We start from the raw sequence: 17,086 nt of genomic DNA on the forward strand, positions 1-17,086 counted from the left end.
TAGTAAGAGAAGTGATAATGCCTGTTTTTAAATTGCACTGTAATTTCTGTACTGCAAAAAAATCATACTACCAAGTGAAAATATCTTGAATATGTTGAATATTAATCTTTGTTTCTATATAAATTAGTATATACTAATATATCTAATATATATATATATATATATATATATATATATATATATATATATATATATATATATATATATTTTTTTATATATACATCATATATATTTTTTTATTAATATTAATCTTATTATAAACTTATATTTCCACACATTTTCACACCAACCGTGTAGTTCTTCTTCTGGCAGACAAATTTGCTTCTTTCTTGAAAACGTTAAAAAAAAGAGCAACAAATTATCAGCTAATAAAATTGGGGGGTTTTAAACTTGAGTACAAATGGATTGAATAGGGGTTTAATAATCTCACAAATTAAAAAATACTACATACATTTCATACTACAATATATGCAAGATATTCACTTGTCTTTGTTTTGCAGTGCAGTATTTGGCCTTTCTTGTTTTGGGATCGATTTGGTTTTTCTTTTCTGACCTTTCTCAGAGGCTCTTTTGCATTCCTCTGCAGCCGCAGCGTGTGACGTGTCGCAGGATCTGCGCACTGAGACACACACACACACACGCACGCACGCACGCACGCGCGCGCGCGCACGATCTTCCTACACCGCTATCGCTCAGACCGCATCATAATCTAACATACTGAACACAGCAGACTAAACACAAAGAGGAAGAGCTGCACTTCCAATATTACTAGCATTGTCACAGACTGCAGGAACTGCTGCTGGAAGTGCTGAACGGTAAGTGTTTGGTTTTTTTTCTAAAATATCTTTCCCGTTAATGTACGAGCTGTTGTACTGCTTCATAACGGAATAACAGGCTCTTTTACCCACTTCACTATTACATGACTTACCATATCATGTAACTATCTGTACTATGTGAAGCACCACACCCTAAAGATTGTTTGTATATTCCTCTTGCTTTTGTAAATGTGAAAATCAGATAACCAGCTGCTCAATGCAAGAATCTGATATTGTACATGCAGATAAGATCTACTAAAATGTGCTTTAGGATTAATCGTCAATGAAAATCTATTCGTTTACTTTCATCTTAAACCTGATTAGTATTGTGTTTAACTTTCAAAAGTGTACATTTATCAATTACCCTCTCCCAACACACACACACACACACACACACACACACACACACACACACACACACACACACACACACTTCCTCGCACACCCATTTAAAAATCAGTGTGAAAACATCTGAAGGAGGACATTTCTGTGGTTATGTTATGCAATAAGGAATAAGTTCTAATTTCAATGTGATTCAATATAGTGACATTTCATTCCTGATAAACTGCTAAAAATTAAAAAAATATATATATATTTAAATACAACAAAATATCTGGGCAGTTCATGGAACAAGAAATTATTTATTTACATCACTACTGGTTTGTCAAATTTTTGTGAAAGAAAAATATTTACTGTGGTTTTCATACCCTACTGGTCTAGGGTTGTCACTGCTTCATTCAAACTTCAATACAGTTTCCACTATACTGTTAGATGTTTTTTTTTTTTTTTTTTTTTCTTTTCTTTTTTCATTTACAGGTCCATCTCACATGATCAGTGAAAAGCTGTACTTTTACCCAGTTTTCAAAAAGTCATGCAAGGAGCAAGTCAGAAGGCCACTTTCCCATCCAGTATAAACAAATATACTACAACCCTAACACTATTTATAACAGCCAGAGCTCTGCAGAAAATATTCACAAAAAAACACACATATATAAAGGTATTTAAATTGAATGATGCATGTTGTTTGAATAAGGATTAGTCATGCGCTGAGAGAGGTGAAAATATTGGCTGTGTGGGTGACCTGTGGCTGAGATTTTCCCTGATTGTGGACAGAAGGGTTAGCTGACTGACATAAGCATTCATGAAACTCATAGTTGCACAATAGGATGGAAGACAGGATGTAGGTGTGATTAGCAAAGCATAACAATGTGTAAATTCTACACCCATACACAAGGTTTGGGAGAGGGTTGTGCCGTTAGTACCACCATTTTAATCAATGCTTTACCTTCTGCCTGACACTCTCACTCTCTCTCTCGCAGGAAGAGACCTGAAGACTCTTGAGTCGATCAAAACTGTGGATTAGTGCAGAACCTTTGAGCAACAACACACAGTAAGACACAGATTTGAGATCTGTCTCAGGCAAAATTTTTATTAAAAACTGAATAACAGAATAACGGAAGAATTTAGTGACAGTATCATTTTTACTTGCTACACTTTATAGTTAGTAGGTTGCTGGTATTTTCTTGCTGAATGTTTTCACACTGATATTTTTTCTGACATTTTTGCCCTTTTTTTAATTTATAGCAACAGTCATACAAACTCCACAATGATGGACCTGGAGGAAACTGACTATGGCAATCTCTCTTATGAATATTCGGAATATGGCGATTTTGAGGAGTTGAAAGAAGAGACTTACGTCCAGAAAGAGACTCTGCATCTTATTTCTGTGGTCATCTATTCCTTAGCAATGGTGATTGGTGTAATTGGGAATGGCATTGTGATCTGGGTCACTGGATTCAAAATCAAATGGTCAGTTAAAAGTGTGTTGCTCCTGAACCTTGCTATTGCTGATTTTGTGTTTGTCCTTTTCCTACCTTTCTCCATTGATTATGTGCTGCATGACTTTCATTGGAACTTTGGCTTGGTATTGTGCAAGCTGAACTCTTTTGTGTGTACAATGAACATGTATGCTAGTGTGCTGTTCCTCACTGTGCTCAGTCTACATCGCTACATTGCTATTGCACACACTAGTTGGAACAGAAGTTTCCATACTGTGCGGGGGGCCTGGGTAGTCTGTGCATTAATCTGGTTCTTATCTATCCCACTCAGTAGTCCAGCTCTAATATTTAGAGAAACACTACAGTATCACAAAAAGGTTGTGTGTTTCAACAACTTCCATGAGAATTTACATGTTAGTAAGGTGATACACATTTCTATGGTGTTTCTCCGCACTGCAGTTGGCTTCCTTCTGCCGTTCCTCACCATCACGGTGACTGCTATTTTATTGACCAGAAAGATGAAGCAGCTTGGCAGTGTACGCATTTCCAGCTTTTCCAAAATGATCTCAGTGGTTATTGTGGTTTTCTTTCTGTGCTGGGCACCGTTTCACACCTTTAGCCTTATGGAGCTCACTATGCACCACTCAATCACGCTGCATCATGTCCTGACTGTGGGCTTCCCACTGGCTACCAGCCTGGCTTTTTTCAACAGCTGCATCAACCCCATACTCTATGGGCTGTTAAATAAGAAAGTGTGGGGGATTGTCAAGAGTTCCTGCATAAGACTCACTAAGAACTCACTGAGAGAGCTCAGCCACAACCTATCTGAGACTGAGACAGTTTCAGTTCCAGGAAGCTGCTCACCTGAAGAACCCACTGTCTACACTAGTGTCTAAAGGAAAAGAGTTAAACACAAGTGCTAACTTCTTTAACATTTAAAATATGGTGTGTATATGTATGTATGTACATGCTTTAGAAATCTGATGACATATAGAAAATATACATTTTTATGTCATCTATTTTCTATTTCTATTTTCTATTTTTGAGATCATTAACATTTTTAATGATCTTGAAACTTGCAAATTTCTCTTTTATTTCATACAGGGCTAATACCAGGGAGTTTTTATAATTTGATTTTATTTGAAGCCAGTCTTGTTTGGGTGATTGTACATTTTGCAAAGAGGAAAATATGAGCAAGGTTTGTCCTGACCACGTCTCACAGACTTGGGGGAAAGTGAAGAACCTGAAAATCTACTTTAGTACAGGACATGTTTCCAACCCCTTTTATACAAACAAGGCACAATTTTTAAAAAGAAATGTTTAATTTCATATTGTCTTATTGAACTATGTGTACTTTTATACTCTCAAAAAGCACTTTAATGGGAACACTATACTATTTTAGCATGGAGCCTCCCTTTGCTCTCAAAACAGCCTCAATTCTTGATCCCATGGATTCCACAAGAATTTGAAGCCTTTCATTGACATTCTGGTCCAAAATTCCTGCATTTTTCAAGGTGCACTTTTTATGCTGCAAATCTTCTTTCCGCCACATTACAGAGGCGTTCTATTGGGTTCGGAACTGAGGACTGGGAAGGCCACTGAAGAGAACTGAACTTGCTATTATCCTGGAAGTAGTTATTAGAAGACTAAGGTAAATAGTCCACATGAATTGAGTGTATGCTAATATAAGTTACTGCCAGCATGCTGTATATTCTTTTTGCCTGTCAGGATAAATGTGGTCCTTGAAAACAGCAAAGGTGTTCCTTTTTTTTTTTTTTTTTTTTTTTTTTTTTTTTTTAAATGGAACCAATATTTGGAATATGTATGAATACCATGATTGTTCTTTGCAAACTGCAATCAGATTCCCCTTGTGGTTTTTTGTTTGTTTTGTTTTTTATTACTGAATCAGAGAAAAAAGCTAAATAACATGTTTTGAAACTGCTATACAGCATATTGCTCACACTCCCAAGTTTGGACTGTGTATTTTAGAAGTTTGTTAAGAAATGTCTTTTTTTTAGTAAACAATAATGTGTACACTGGAGTGCTGTGAGAGATTTGCAAGGCAGAAGTCAAGGCAGTCCAAGGCAGGTATTTTCTGAGTATGTAGCTGCTGATTTGCTTTTATGTAATAAATATACTATAAAAAATATTCTAATGAATATATTCATAATAAATCTGCTGTCCAGATTGAATTTTTTAATTTCGGTTTGTTTTAATTAGGTGCTCTTTCCTGTTATTCATGTACACAGATTCCAGCTGCCTTAAAGATGAGTCACAGTAAAGTTACACATGTTCTGCATGTGCCCGAACTAATGAGAGACTGCAAAACAGACATTATAAAAGTGCTTGCATGAGGCACAGGTTTACTGAGCAAAAAGTCTCTTTTTTTCCACAACATTTAAAAGGTATTAAGTGGAAATTAACCTGTCAGTGCAAAGCCTCTTTCCCTATTCAGTCAGCTTATTTCAGTTTCTTCTGCTTGTGTATCAGAAAGACATACTCACCATCCACTTTAAATCAAAATGGGAAAGTGTGACCTGTTGCATGGTGGTTGGTGTCAAAAGGGCTAGGTGGAGATTTCCTGAAACTGCTGATTACCTGGGATTTTCACACAGTCTCTGGAGTTGCTGTGAAAAACAAAAATTATTGATTGAACGAAAGGTCTAAAGGTGGAAATGACGTTGATAAGAGAGGTCAGAGGAAAATGGTTCGTAAAATGGTGTGAAAAACATTGTGAACAAAGGGTCTGCTAAGACACATTGTTGATCGATATCAAGGGCACAGACCAAACAGTACTGTTGAAGAATAGGAAAAAATGCCAATTCTTTTTCCAATCTTTAAATTATCACTTTGGGTGAGCATGTGACTATGATAGCTTCAGATTCTTGTTTTTGGCTGAAAGGAGTTGGAACCTGACGTGGTCTTCGGCTGTTGTAGCTCATGCACCAAATTGTGTTGTTTAATGCATGCTGAGATGCTTTTCTCAGATTTCAGATCAGCTTAAACCAGTCTGGCCATTCCCCTGGTCTAGTTTATCAACAAGGTGTTTTACCCTTCAGAAACCAATGTTCACTTTACATTTATTTTCTTTATTGCACCACTGTGTGTAAACTCTACAAACTATTGTGTAAATATCCCAGTAGATAAGAGATTATCGAAATAACCATTAAGAACCAACCACCATGCCAAGATTAAAGTCATGTTTGATTTAAAATGTTCCCATTCTGACATTTGATGTGAACAGTGACTGCTGTAGCTGCATGATTTTCTGCATTGTGCTGCTTCCACATGATTAAAAGATTGGATAACTCATACATGAGCAAATGTACATGTGTTCCTATTAAAGTAAATGGTGTATAAACCTGTATATTTAAGTCAGTGTTTCAAGTGTTGTGTTCCTGCATATGCAAGACAGTGCTGTGACAAACTCGTGATAGGAGCTGTTAGTTCTTTGTGGGATTAATGGATATCGGTATCTGGTTCTAATTGAAATATTTCAAAAGAAAGCCCTTTGCTGTATGGTTCTATATACAACATTCACATATTGGTCTTTATTTATTCAAACACATTGATTATATTTAGGGAAAAACAACAGTTTTCATAAACCTTTAATCGGAAAGTGTACTGTTAAGCACAGTTGTGCTTGGATATCAAGCTGTCATATATATATATTAGCAGGAAGAAAACCCACCCAGTGTGTCTTTCCTTCCCTGGGCTGGTGGCTTATCTATTATCCAACACGAAAATACACTTTATACATGCAAAAATGTTGAATCTTAAAATATGGATACATTTTGGTGAATAATACACAGATAATTAATTACCTAACAAATATTTAGTTTTCATTAGAAGCTGGAATGAATTAAAAATATTTAAAAGAACTGAACAACAGGATATAGACATTAAAATGTAAAGGAAACACACAAGGACAGACACTTCAGATGTAGCAGAAATAATGACAAATTGTGAAACGTTTATTACTTTTGTCCAAAATATCCTGTTTCTCTGAAAACTATGCCAACTTTTATTAAAAGCTATAATTATTCTCAAAGTACACAACAGTCCCTTGTTTTATAGATTTATGCTCATATAGACTATTTTCCGTCAGAAATAATGATTTCTAGTAAAGGGTCTTGGTGAAAAATTTGGCTACATATACCATTAACACAGATTACCATGCCTTTAATGTACGCAACAAATGCATCTGACTTTATAGTGACAGGCAGTGAGGAAGGAGAGTGTGTGAGATGGTACATGAATCAGAGAAAAGTCAAAGTAGAGATGAATGTAGGGACTGGGATCCTACCAAACCCAACAAAAAGCTGGGCTTTCTCACAAAATATTTTTAAAAGTGTGTGGAGTGTTTTTAAAAATGTGTAATGATGATGACACTGAAAATCATGAGCATGTACAAATAAAATTAACACAAAAAATTTTTCCCAAAAAAACCAAACAACAGTCACAGACCTCTATCAGAGACTGAGGTTTAGCTTTAAAAGTTGTGTTATTAAGTGGGGGTTTTAAACCAAAGACAAATATGCTAATGATTTAAATATGGTATTTAGTGGATTTTTATCCTTCTTGTTAAATTTGTGCTATTACCCAGCCTTTATTTTGTCCCAAGATGAAGACGAGCTTTTTTTTAATGCACTGGTTGTTTCATCACATACAAGTTTGAGAGAAAAGAGACTGGACAGACAAACACAATGAAACATTCTGCTAGTTTGTCAATATGTCCATTGTGCTCTTGCAGAATATGGAATAATTCTAAATGTCAGATACATTACATTCACACAAGTCAATGCTACTAGTTTTATTATGTATGGCCATACATTACATCACTTATCAATTATTGTATATTAGGTATGAAAATTGGGAAAATTTTTAGAAACAATTCAGACGGTAATTAATTGTGACCACATGCATTAAAATAATCAGGTAATTAAGTAAATAAATGCATCCATGTGGGTGTAATATAGAATATTATATTTTATCACAGCACATGATCTATCTATCTATCTATCTATCTATCTATCTATCTATCTATCTATCTATCTATCTATCTATCTATCCATCTATCTATCTATCTATCTATCTATCTATCTATCTATCTATCTATCTATCTATCTATCTATATGCGTGTGTGTGTGTGAGAATTTAGACTGAGAATTTTAAGTTTCTAACAACTTGACTGTTGAAACTGCTTTAAGGTCACAGTGTGTGTAAATTTTACAGCTCTCACCTCTTTGACGAAAAGTGCTCCTGGTCAATAAGAAAGAGCGAGCTGTTCTGTCATGCAGTGACTAATACACACACACACACACACACACACTCTCTCTCTCTCTCCCTCTCCCACACACACACAGACACAACTTAGCTCGACATCAGGGAGGACGTGTAGTCAGCCTTACAAAATGCTTTACAGAACCCACTCAAACTCTCTGCTTGCCGGACATTTCAGGACATCCTCTGTCCCACAGACTTGTGACAGTTTAAAGAAATGGAAGTGTATAATGATTCGGCATTTCGCCTATAGTTAATACCTAGCCCAACTTCCAATATGGTAGAAGAGGTTGTTGTCGAGCTTAACGGTGTTGTCATGTCCCCGCAGTGCCGATAGTGGTGCTGTGAGGAGTCTACCGAGGACTGAACTAAAAAAAAAAAAACCCAGCAGCCTAGCACTTCCAATGTTAGCCGAGGGTAATATACATTTTAATGCACCTTTACGCTATAATTGCGGGCAAGCGGCTTCAAAAAGCAGTATTTTCCGTGGTATGTCGAGTACTGACGCATAACTGGTCCAGCTGATGAGATTAGGCATTTCCACAGTGTACCAGGAGTGAATACCCTGTACAGTCTGTACTAATTGAAGGTAAGCCTAACTGTCTTACATCCGGCCGCTCTCTTATTGAGGCATCCGCTTTCCTGCGCTCTATAGTCCGTTACGCTTCCCACTCGAGGGCCGGGGATTGCGAGCTTTCTGTAGGCCGCTGCTTTCGTCCCTCTTTCTACTAATGATCTATATCTATGTTAAAAATAACAACATGAAGTACACATATGTCAGAGTTTATCCTCGCACATAAAAATGACTATCTTTTTGTTTTTTAAGACCGCGATAATGCACACGGTATTGAAACGGAACGTTAGTTAGCATGTTGCGGAACTGGCTAATCTTAGCGGCGGTGTTCAGTAGGCCTGAGTGCAGAGGCCTTCGACTTTTTTTGCGACAAAGATAAACACGATTAATGAACACAGTTCACACTATTTAAATAATAGAAGGGAATCCCAAAAATCTGTATAAAATATAATAGTTTAATATAGGCACTGAGGAGACAGAAAATAAACAAGAACTGTGTTTGTGTCTTCGTTTCCTGGATACGGCGGCTTTGTTTTTAGCACTGATCGCTAGTTTTCCAGCCACCGCAGCGGGTTTTTTAATATATTTGCTAAGCTAACTAGTGCTGTCTATGATATATACCTAGCTCTTAGCTAACATTGGTTATATTAGACGCAAACTAATGACATTTCCCCTTACAATTTTCGCTTATTTTGGTCGGTTATGGTGACAGTTGTTTAGCTGGTTATCATTACTTCATATTTAATTCTGACTGCATCTGCACCGACGGTGTACATCAGTGTAAACAGATAAATTATAATAACCTGCATGCAACACAAGTCGTTTTAATAATCTATTGAAAATAAATGTATTTCTGTATGTTAGTATTTTGATTTAATCTCTATTAATATTACAAGGTTATCTAATAAACTAGGTTTCAATAAACTGATTATAGGATCTCGTGTTATTTCACAGCTTTTGGTCTGTCCGGTGTTGAGATTCATAGCTTTTACTCATCGTGTGTAAGAAATCACAAACCGAAAGTAAAACGCAAACCACAAAATGTACACCCGTGCCCCCTTTTTCCCGCTTAGTTTTAACTGGAATTCAGTTCGGATCATTTATAAGATCACTTTAAAATATTGTTATTTGTATGCATATAATTTGATAATGCATATACTAGATGGTACAGGTTCGCCTGAGCTTTGCCGATCTGATGGTCTTTTTTAAATTTATTTATTTTAAGTCTCCTCCTGTCCCCATGCTTTAGTGTCCTCAGTGACCTCAGTGTATTTGCACTGTGGTTTTGACAGACCTGTTTGACGAGTGTTAGTCTCCTCACCTGACACTTAACCTGTGACAAACCCCCCTGTGTAACGGACGTGCATCCTGCAAACATATAAACATTAATATCTATCTTCCTTATGTCATATAATTGCTTTTCATCTACGGCATGGTGGCCATATTATGTGCAATTAGATGTCATGTAAGGATCATGCTTTTATTCGTTGTGTATATATTTAAATATATCATGGAATGACGCACATAATATTTATGGGCAGAGGTGCAGCTCAGTAATTAAGGCTCTGGGTTACTAATCAGAAGGTCAGGGGTTCAAGCCCCAGTGACTGGGATATGCGAAGAAAGAATTTGACTGGTATATGTGGTATAATAGAAACGTTTGATAGATGCTTTATTTCCTTAGTCTGTTTTAATGAACTTTAGCAAATTAGTTCTCAATGCATTATTTTAATACATGACCGATTACTAATTTATTTAGGTCAAGTCTAATGAAATTGCCAGCTGTTGGTCTCTGGTGTAAATAGGCCGCATTTGATTAGTCTAAAAAATTTGACAGGTTATTTAATCTTATTAACATTTAATGTAAATTGTGAAATGTGCACATGCTAATAATTCAGTCCCAAAATTCATCCTGGTATGCGAGTTGTGTATTGTGATTTTTGATAAAGTGCATCTTACAATATTTATTTATTTTATTTTTTTTGTCAGCTGATGTTTTCAAGGAATAGAGTCACGTGATGTATGAGGGGAAACACATACACTTCTCGGAGGTGGACAATAAGCCTTTGTGCTCATACAGCCCAAAACTCTGCAAGCAGCGTAGACTAAATGGATACGCCTTCTGTATACGGCATGTTTTAGAGGACAAGACAGCTCCCTTTAAACAATGTGAATATGTGGCCAAGTACAACAGCCAGCGATGCACCAACCCCATTCCCAAAGCCGAGGACCGCAGGTGAGTTGTCATTGTACTTGTAATTTATATCCACCTGAATGATATGAGGTTACTCTCATAGAAACAAAACAGTCCTGTGACTAAGATGTATTATTTTAGAATAGCATATGAAGCTTAACTACTGGGGCAGAGCTACAAAATTGCAGGTATGCATTCAAACCAATGTTTGCACATCGAATAATGACACAGTGTGGCTTGAATTATTCTTTTACAGTAGAGTAGTAGTAATTTTGTTTTCAGAAAGCATTCATTCTCATTATTCTATTGCATCTGTACAGGGTGCTTGGCTGGTTACCTATAGTAGAATAAAGTAATGAGGCAATAACAGCCCTTTATTTCTTCAACAGAGGAACTAACTAAACAGTGTCGATCCTTTATTTTTGCAGAAACATTTCACAACTACATGCCTGGATCAGCTTGTAAAGTGTGTGATTACCCGTACAGAATTATCTGACGATTACAAATGGCATAAGACTACATAATTAGTGTTGCGTTAGTGATCAAATAATGTGATTTCTAGTTTAATTTATAATAAATGACTTTGGTTTAACTTGGTAAAGTTTATGACACGCTTATTACAATTGTTTTTATTAGTTTTCAATGCTACAATATTTTCTATTCAGATACTGTAACAGCCACCTGCAAGTGCTGGGCTTCATCCCCAAGAAGGAGCGTAAGAAGAAACATGATGCGCTGGATTCCGTAGCACTGAACATCACCGTGCCCTCCCTAGCTCTCAAAGCCTCTAATGGCTTAGACGGTTTGCCTCCTTCTCCACCCTGTACCCGTCTGCCTCCCCTTGCCTTATCCAGCACACACCTGTTTGACCCCTTCGCCTTTTACGAAGAGGACGTGGATGGAGTGGAGAGCGCCACACGCAAGAACTCTGTACCTAAGAGGAAGCCTGCTAGTCGGCTGGTGCTCAGTCAGCAAGGGCCACGTCATGACGCTGACCTTCCATCACCCACTTCAGAGCAATTAACACCTGTCACGGTGGCCTGCACACTGCCCAAATCTCCACATCTACCACCTCCAACACCAGCAGCACTACCTGCACCTCCCCCACCTTTGCAGCATGCTGGTCACGCTTCCTTTATTCAGCAGGGGCCATCACAGGCTCTGCAATGCAAGACAGCACCAGCTCCAACAGGAGCCTCCCTGGTGCCCACCACACCACCCTCAGCAGGCCAGCAGTATCGGAAAACCCTCCACACTTCCCCCAGTTATCCACCTGCTGGTGCTTGGGAGTGTCCACAGAGCCGCACCATCACTATGCGACCCACTGCCTTTACAGCTCCCCCTGCCTGCCTGTCAAGGCTACAGCATCTTATACAGCTCTGTGCAAACAGACACAAAGAGCATGGAGACCTCTTCCCTCATCTTGGTATTAAAAGCTCATTAAATAAGTTTTAATATGCTTAAATACCTCGACTACCTACCACTTAAATATATTATAAAAGAAACTGTAATTAAATATTTCTAGTGAAATCCAATTAAATGGCTCTTTGCTGTAAGTGATAGTGTATTCATGGAGTTATGCATACTTATAATTGTAAATTCAGGACTGGACTGGTCTGATGAAAGTGCTGATGAGGATGAAGAAGAAGATGATGAGAGAATTCCTTCATTGCCCCAGGCCAGGAGGCTGCAGGATGGGAGTCCTCAACACCAGTAAGGAATTAATTTAAAATGGCAAAAAAACAAATGTGAAAGTTTCACTTCTTTTTGGATATTGTAAGGCAAAGCATGTATCAGCTGTAGTTTCTTGTAGGCCTTCTTGTAAATAACTGTAGGGGATTTTTTTTCTTTGCTGTAATATTTCCGCTAATTTATTTTTTGTTTTGATTTTTTTCTTCAGTTCTGTCGGTGAACGCGAGGAGCCTCGGCGGTCTCGTCTGGCTCAGCTCTGTACGTACCTGCAGGAGCGCTACAAACACTTGTGTAGGCAAGAGCGAGCTGCCACACGGCACACCAGATACAAATACGCTTTCAGGAAAGCTCTGCTCCATGCAGCCAGCAAAGACCCTGACTGCACAGGGGAACTCATTCAGCATCTCAGCAAAACATCACACATGTCCAGCAGGTATAAAAAGTGTGTGTGTGAAAGGCTTTAGAGATTTTATTTTGAAAGATTTAGATTTTATGTTAGTTATTTCATGTTTTCTAGGCATCCAGTACAACAGAAAGTGGAAAAATCTGTGTGCACTGGTAGCACCAAGGGTCAGCCCTGCATCAACCCATCTCTGCCTTTCACACGCCACTGCTTCCAACGTATCCTTTTGTCTAAAGTTTGCATGAACACCAGTTTACCAATTATATTTTACATATGTGTGTTTTGTAGTTTGCCTTATTTTGGTTATTAGCGACGGCACGTTCCACATCTTATATGGATGGTTATTTTGGTTTTGTATTATTCCTTGAGTGTTGCTTTGTAGATATCCTGCTGAACCGTTCACAGCAGCTCTTCTCCAGCTGCACAGCACGATTTGCTGATGGGCAGCAGTGCTCTGTCCCCGTCTTCGACATCACACACCAGACACCTCTCTGTGATGAACATGCCAAGAAAATGGTAAATAGAAAGAAAAAAAAAAAAAATGAATATTATTACTGTAGTCATTTTTCTGGAGATGAACTACAAACCCAATGATACAAGACGGATTGTTAATATATTAGCAAATGTGTGATTTGCAAGTATTTAAAAGTAACACAGGCTTTGAGCAAAATAGGCAAAGCAGTGCTACACTTATCAATGACAGCAGAAAGTTTTGAGGTCTTTAATTGCATTATCAATCAGCTCAATTTTATTACACGGGTTGGCTGGTACACAATGTTCCTCGGTTGTCATCAGGTTGCTTGCATCATTTCAGGCTTGAGTAAAACTGATAATGATGCTGCTAACGTAATTTTTTCCAGCAGACTATCTCAGTGCTATTATATGGGTCATAGGATACGAACAGAAAGCACATAATCATGCATTCTGCCTGGGTGTGTTTTCGTGTTCTGCTGTAGGATCAATCTTGCGAGTACTTTATTACTACTCATAACTATATATGCAACGTGTAACTGCATTTCACTATATAGTTATGCTGTAAACCAGGCTGTTACAGAAGTACAATAGATAAAAAAAAAAAAAAGTACTGTTTGCTACTGTGTTGAAGGAATTTATTGACGGGCTTGGTTTGTATGTTTTCTGCAGGATAATTTCCTACGTGGGGATAGTAACAGGCGGGTGCAACAGCAGCAGCAGAGACGGCCACGTAAAAAGACCAAACCACCAGCGTTGACTAAGAAACACAAGAAAAAGCGGAGGAAAGTAGTGCGCCGTCCCCAGAAACCCATTCCTCCAGCACTACCACAGGGCAACCTGCCCATGCCACCCACATTGACACTGCCCACCCACCATGCCAGCATCAGGTACATTACTGCACACACCACTTCAGCCTCACAAAGTTCTTTCACACGTTTATTTCTGTTTCCATGTGTGAACCATAAGCAATTTTATTATAAATTTTTCTAGATAATTCTAGAGAATATATCTGGTTCTAGAAATAGTGTAGATCATTTATCATGTACGGTTTACAACGCATTGTTGTGAGTCAGTACTCGTGTCAGTACTAGCTACAAGGAATGCTTTTTTTTTTTCCCTGGGCAATCAAATGTCTGTCAGATTAAGTGTGTAATAATCTCAATCTAGTGAGTTTTTCATCTTTGCAAATATTTTGGTCTCTACAACCTAGTTAGGGTCCATGATTCTTTAAAAACATTTACACTGGTGGCATTCACCTGAGTCTGTTTTTGTTTGTTTAGTAGAATCAAACTTTATTCTCAGTCACTCTTCGACCTGAAACGTTTGCATTGTATAAAGTTCAGGAATAAAAAGCTCCATGGTGCTTTAAAACAAAAATGATTGTGTGTGTGTAAAGCTAATAGTTTGGAATAAATATGTTTAGAGAGGGTTAATTCCCTGGTCCAGAGTTCTTTAGAAAAGCCTGTCTCTAGAGTAGTCCTTTGTTTGACAGTTATCATTGTGCATTAAGTATTGGACACGGGGTTTCAGTTTTCTGCATTACTACACCGTCAGGTGGAAATTATGCGATGGGGAATAGCTGTAGCACTTCACTGATACTCGTTTTTTAAGATCGCTCTCTCTCGCTCTCTCTCGCTCTCTCTCTCTCTCTCTTTCTCTTGCGACAGGAGCCCCTCTACACCTGAGCTCAGTGCAGATGAACTTCCTGATGACATCACCACTGATATCGCAGACATTCCAAATGATTTGGAGTTAAATCAGGAGGACTTTTCTGACGTCCTGCCCAGATTGCCTGATGACCTACAGGACTTTGACCTGTTTGAGGGTAATTGCATGCAAATGCAGGCATTAATTTAAACTCTGATATTATGTAAGCAATTAATAAATAAAAATGTTTACATAACAGTAGAAATGGCAAAGAAACGCCATTTTAACCATTTGCTAGGCTATTTAGAATTAAATTGTAATTGTTGTGTTATGTATATATCTTGCGAGTTAAAAGGTAAAATGTTTGCGTTTAGGTAAGAATGGCGAGTTGCTTCCCACCACAGAAGAGGCAGAGGAGCTGGTTCGTGCGCTGCAGGCAATGGGCTCGTATCCTGACACGCTGGTTTGCTTAAACTCAATAGCTGAACTGACACCAGCTGATGACCATCGTGCCATGAGTGTCTTTTCTGGCTCTGGGGTCACGGTGACAGCCATGGGCGATCTCCTAAACGGCCGAATATCATCGGACAACTTCCCAAGTCTGGAGCTGGAGGATAATCTTCTCCATCACTCGACAGATGATCATTTCCCTTCATCCCTCTCTCCTCAGCCACCACCAGCCACCACCTCAGCGCCTCCTGCGGGTTCAAATCGTACACTGAACGAGCGAACGTTCCCTCACTCGGCTCTCTCTAAACCCGAGCCCACGCTGCCGTCCTCTCCTCCAGGCAGCCATTACAGCAGTGACCATGTGCCGTCTCCTTACAGCGATCATATCTCCTCCCCACACTCTGCGTCCTACCAGACAGAGCCTCCTCTCCTACTGGAGGTGCCTCTCAGCGGATTACCAGGCGCTCCTCGCTCCTCCTGGAGCAACCTCGCCCTTTCCCTCACAGAACCAATGCAGTTTGGGAACCTTTTGACACAAGACACTCATCTCCTCTCCACCTCTCTGTCCACTCCTCCTTCCATTACACATCCACCCTCTGCTCCCTCCTCCTCTCCTCCAAACTCCCCCCATGACCTTCTCAGCACTAGCCAGCCCAAACTGCAGCTCCCACAATTCAGCGCAGCCTTCGGTCATCAGCTTGCCTCTCACAGCGGCATCCCGAAAGATGTACAGCCCAGTCACAGTTCCACAGCTCCTCCTACGGGGTTCACGAGTGCAAGTGCCACTGCTGCCGGTGCCAACAGTGCCGCACCCACTTTCCAGCAGAGCAAGTGAAAAAGCAGATAAACACACCCACATCCTAGCATTTTTCAGGGTTCTACTAACGCAGCGAAAAGGGAGGCGGGGATTACGATAACAATCTCTTTTGCCGAGTTTGTGTTTCAGTAGGAGGCTTGGTTTTAACCCAGAACAACGGTCACTGTTACTGCCTCTCCCACATCAACTTTCTCACTGACCTCTCTGTCTTTCATTCAAGCAGACAGCAGAAGTGTCTGTCTGTTTACGTGTGCACATTATTTATAAAAAAAAAAACAAACAAACAGTGAGGGTGTCAGAACATTGGGACTATCCGCCAAACAGCTTTTATCCAGAAGATTTTATTTTGCACTGTACATATTAAACCTTTTATGCAGACACTCAGATTAAGCTTACTCAGTGGACCTATCCTGGGCTGTACATTTTCCTGTTCAGAGACCTCACAGGCACCTGAAGGTAAAAACCTGGTTACTCAAAGCAATAAAGCACATCAGCATATTCAATCGTTACAGTATTCAAAACCATGTGTGAGTTGTGTACCTCATAGGAGCCAGACTCCCATGACCAATGGGTCTGTGGGGGGGGGGGAACAATTCTCTCATTAAAATCTGAGCAAGAACTCTTCTGCCTAATACAGAGCTTCTAGTTAGACTGTGTTATTCTCATTTACAGAACGTTAACATACGGAAAACAAAAAGCTTTTATGACGAATGGGGGGGGGGGGAAGCATAGATTTTTCACCAAATATAAGGATTCCTGTCTATGGTGCTTATGTTTAAAATGGCTTGGTGAGGTTTCTCTTTAAAGCAGTCTTTTAATAGGGGCTAGACATGAGGACTGCATTGTCTTTAAATTCTCTTATCTTTGCTGTGCTGGGACCTTTGGTGCAATTTCTACAGAGCAGGACTTTTCACACATTTCTGCTCAAACTTCCACAGTAAACCAGGTTTAAATTCCAC

At 39.0% G+C, this 17,086-nt stretch overlaps 2 protein-coding genes across 3 annotated transcripts; both read left to right on the forward strand.

The window, feature by feature from the left end:
- The first annotated feature begins 641 nt into the window (after nt 1-641).
- Nucleotides 642-4,767, forward strand: cmklr2 (chemerin chemokine-like receptor 2). 2 transcript variants are annotated; one of them, XM_083536802.1, is made up of 3 exons: nt 642-815; nt 2,135-2,205; nt 2,400-4,767. In XM_083536802.1, the coding sequence occupies exon 3, from the start codon at nt 2,422-2,424 to the stop codon at nt 3,487-3,489; it is 1,068 nt and encodes a 355-aa protein (XP_083392928.1). In that variant the 5' UTR covers nt 642-815; nt 2,135-2,205; nt 2,400-2,421; the 3' UTR covers nt 3,490-4,767. The 2 variants fall into 2 exon arrangements, with proteins under 2 accessions (XP_083392928.1, XP_083392929.1); XM_083536803.1 differs by having other exon boundaries at nt 691-821; nt 2,149-2,205.
- A 3,558-nt stretch (nt 4,768-8,325) lies between these two features.
- On the forward strand, nt 8,326-16,849 carry ino80da (INO80 complex subunit Da). Its single transcript, XM_083536774.1, has 10 exons — nt 8,326-8,465; nt 10,440-10,686; nt 11,310-12,070; nt 12,249-12,357; nt 12,545-12,769; nt 12,854-12,957; nt 13,122-13,255; nt 13,883-14,100; nt 14,881-15,038; nt 15,235-16,849. Exons 2-10 carry the CDS (start codon nt 10,469-10,471, stop codon nt 16,143-16,145), a joined length of 2,838 nt encoding a protein of 945 aa, XP_083392900.1. The 5' UTR covers nt 8,326-8,465; nt 10,440-10,468; the 3' UTR covers nt 16,146-16,849.
- The last annotated feature ends 237 nt before the right edge of the window (nt 16,850-17,086 follow it).

Source organism: Silurus aristotelis (genome assembly GCF_946808225.1).
Source record: "Silurus aristotelis genome assembly, chromosome: 3".
Lineage (NCBI taxonomy): Eukaryota > Metazoa > Chordata > Actinopteri > Siluriformes > Siluridae > Silurus > Silurus aristotelis.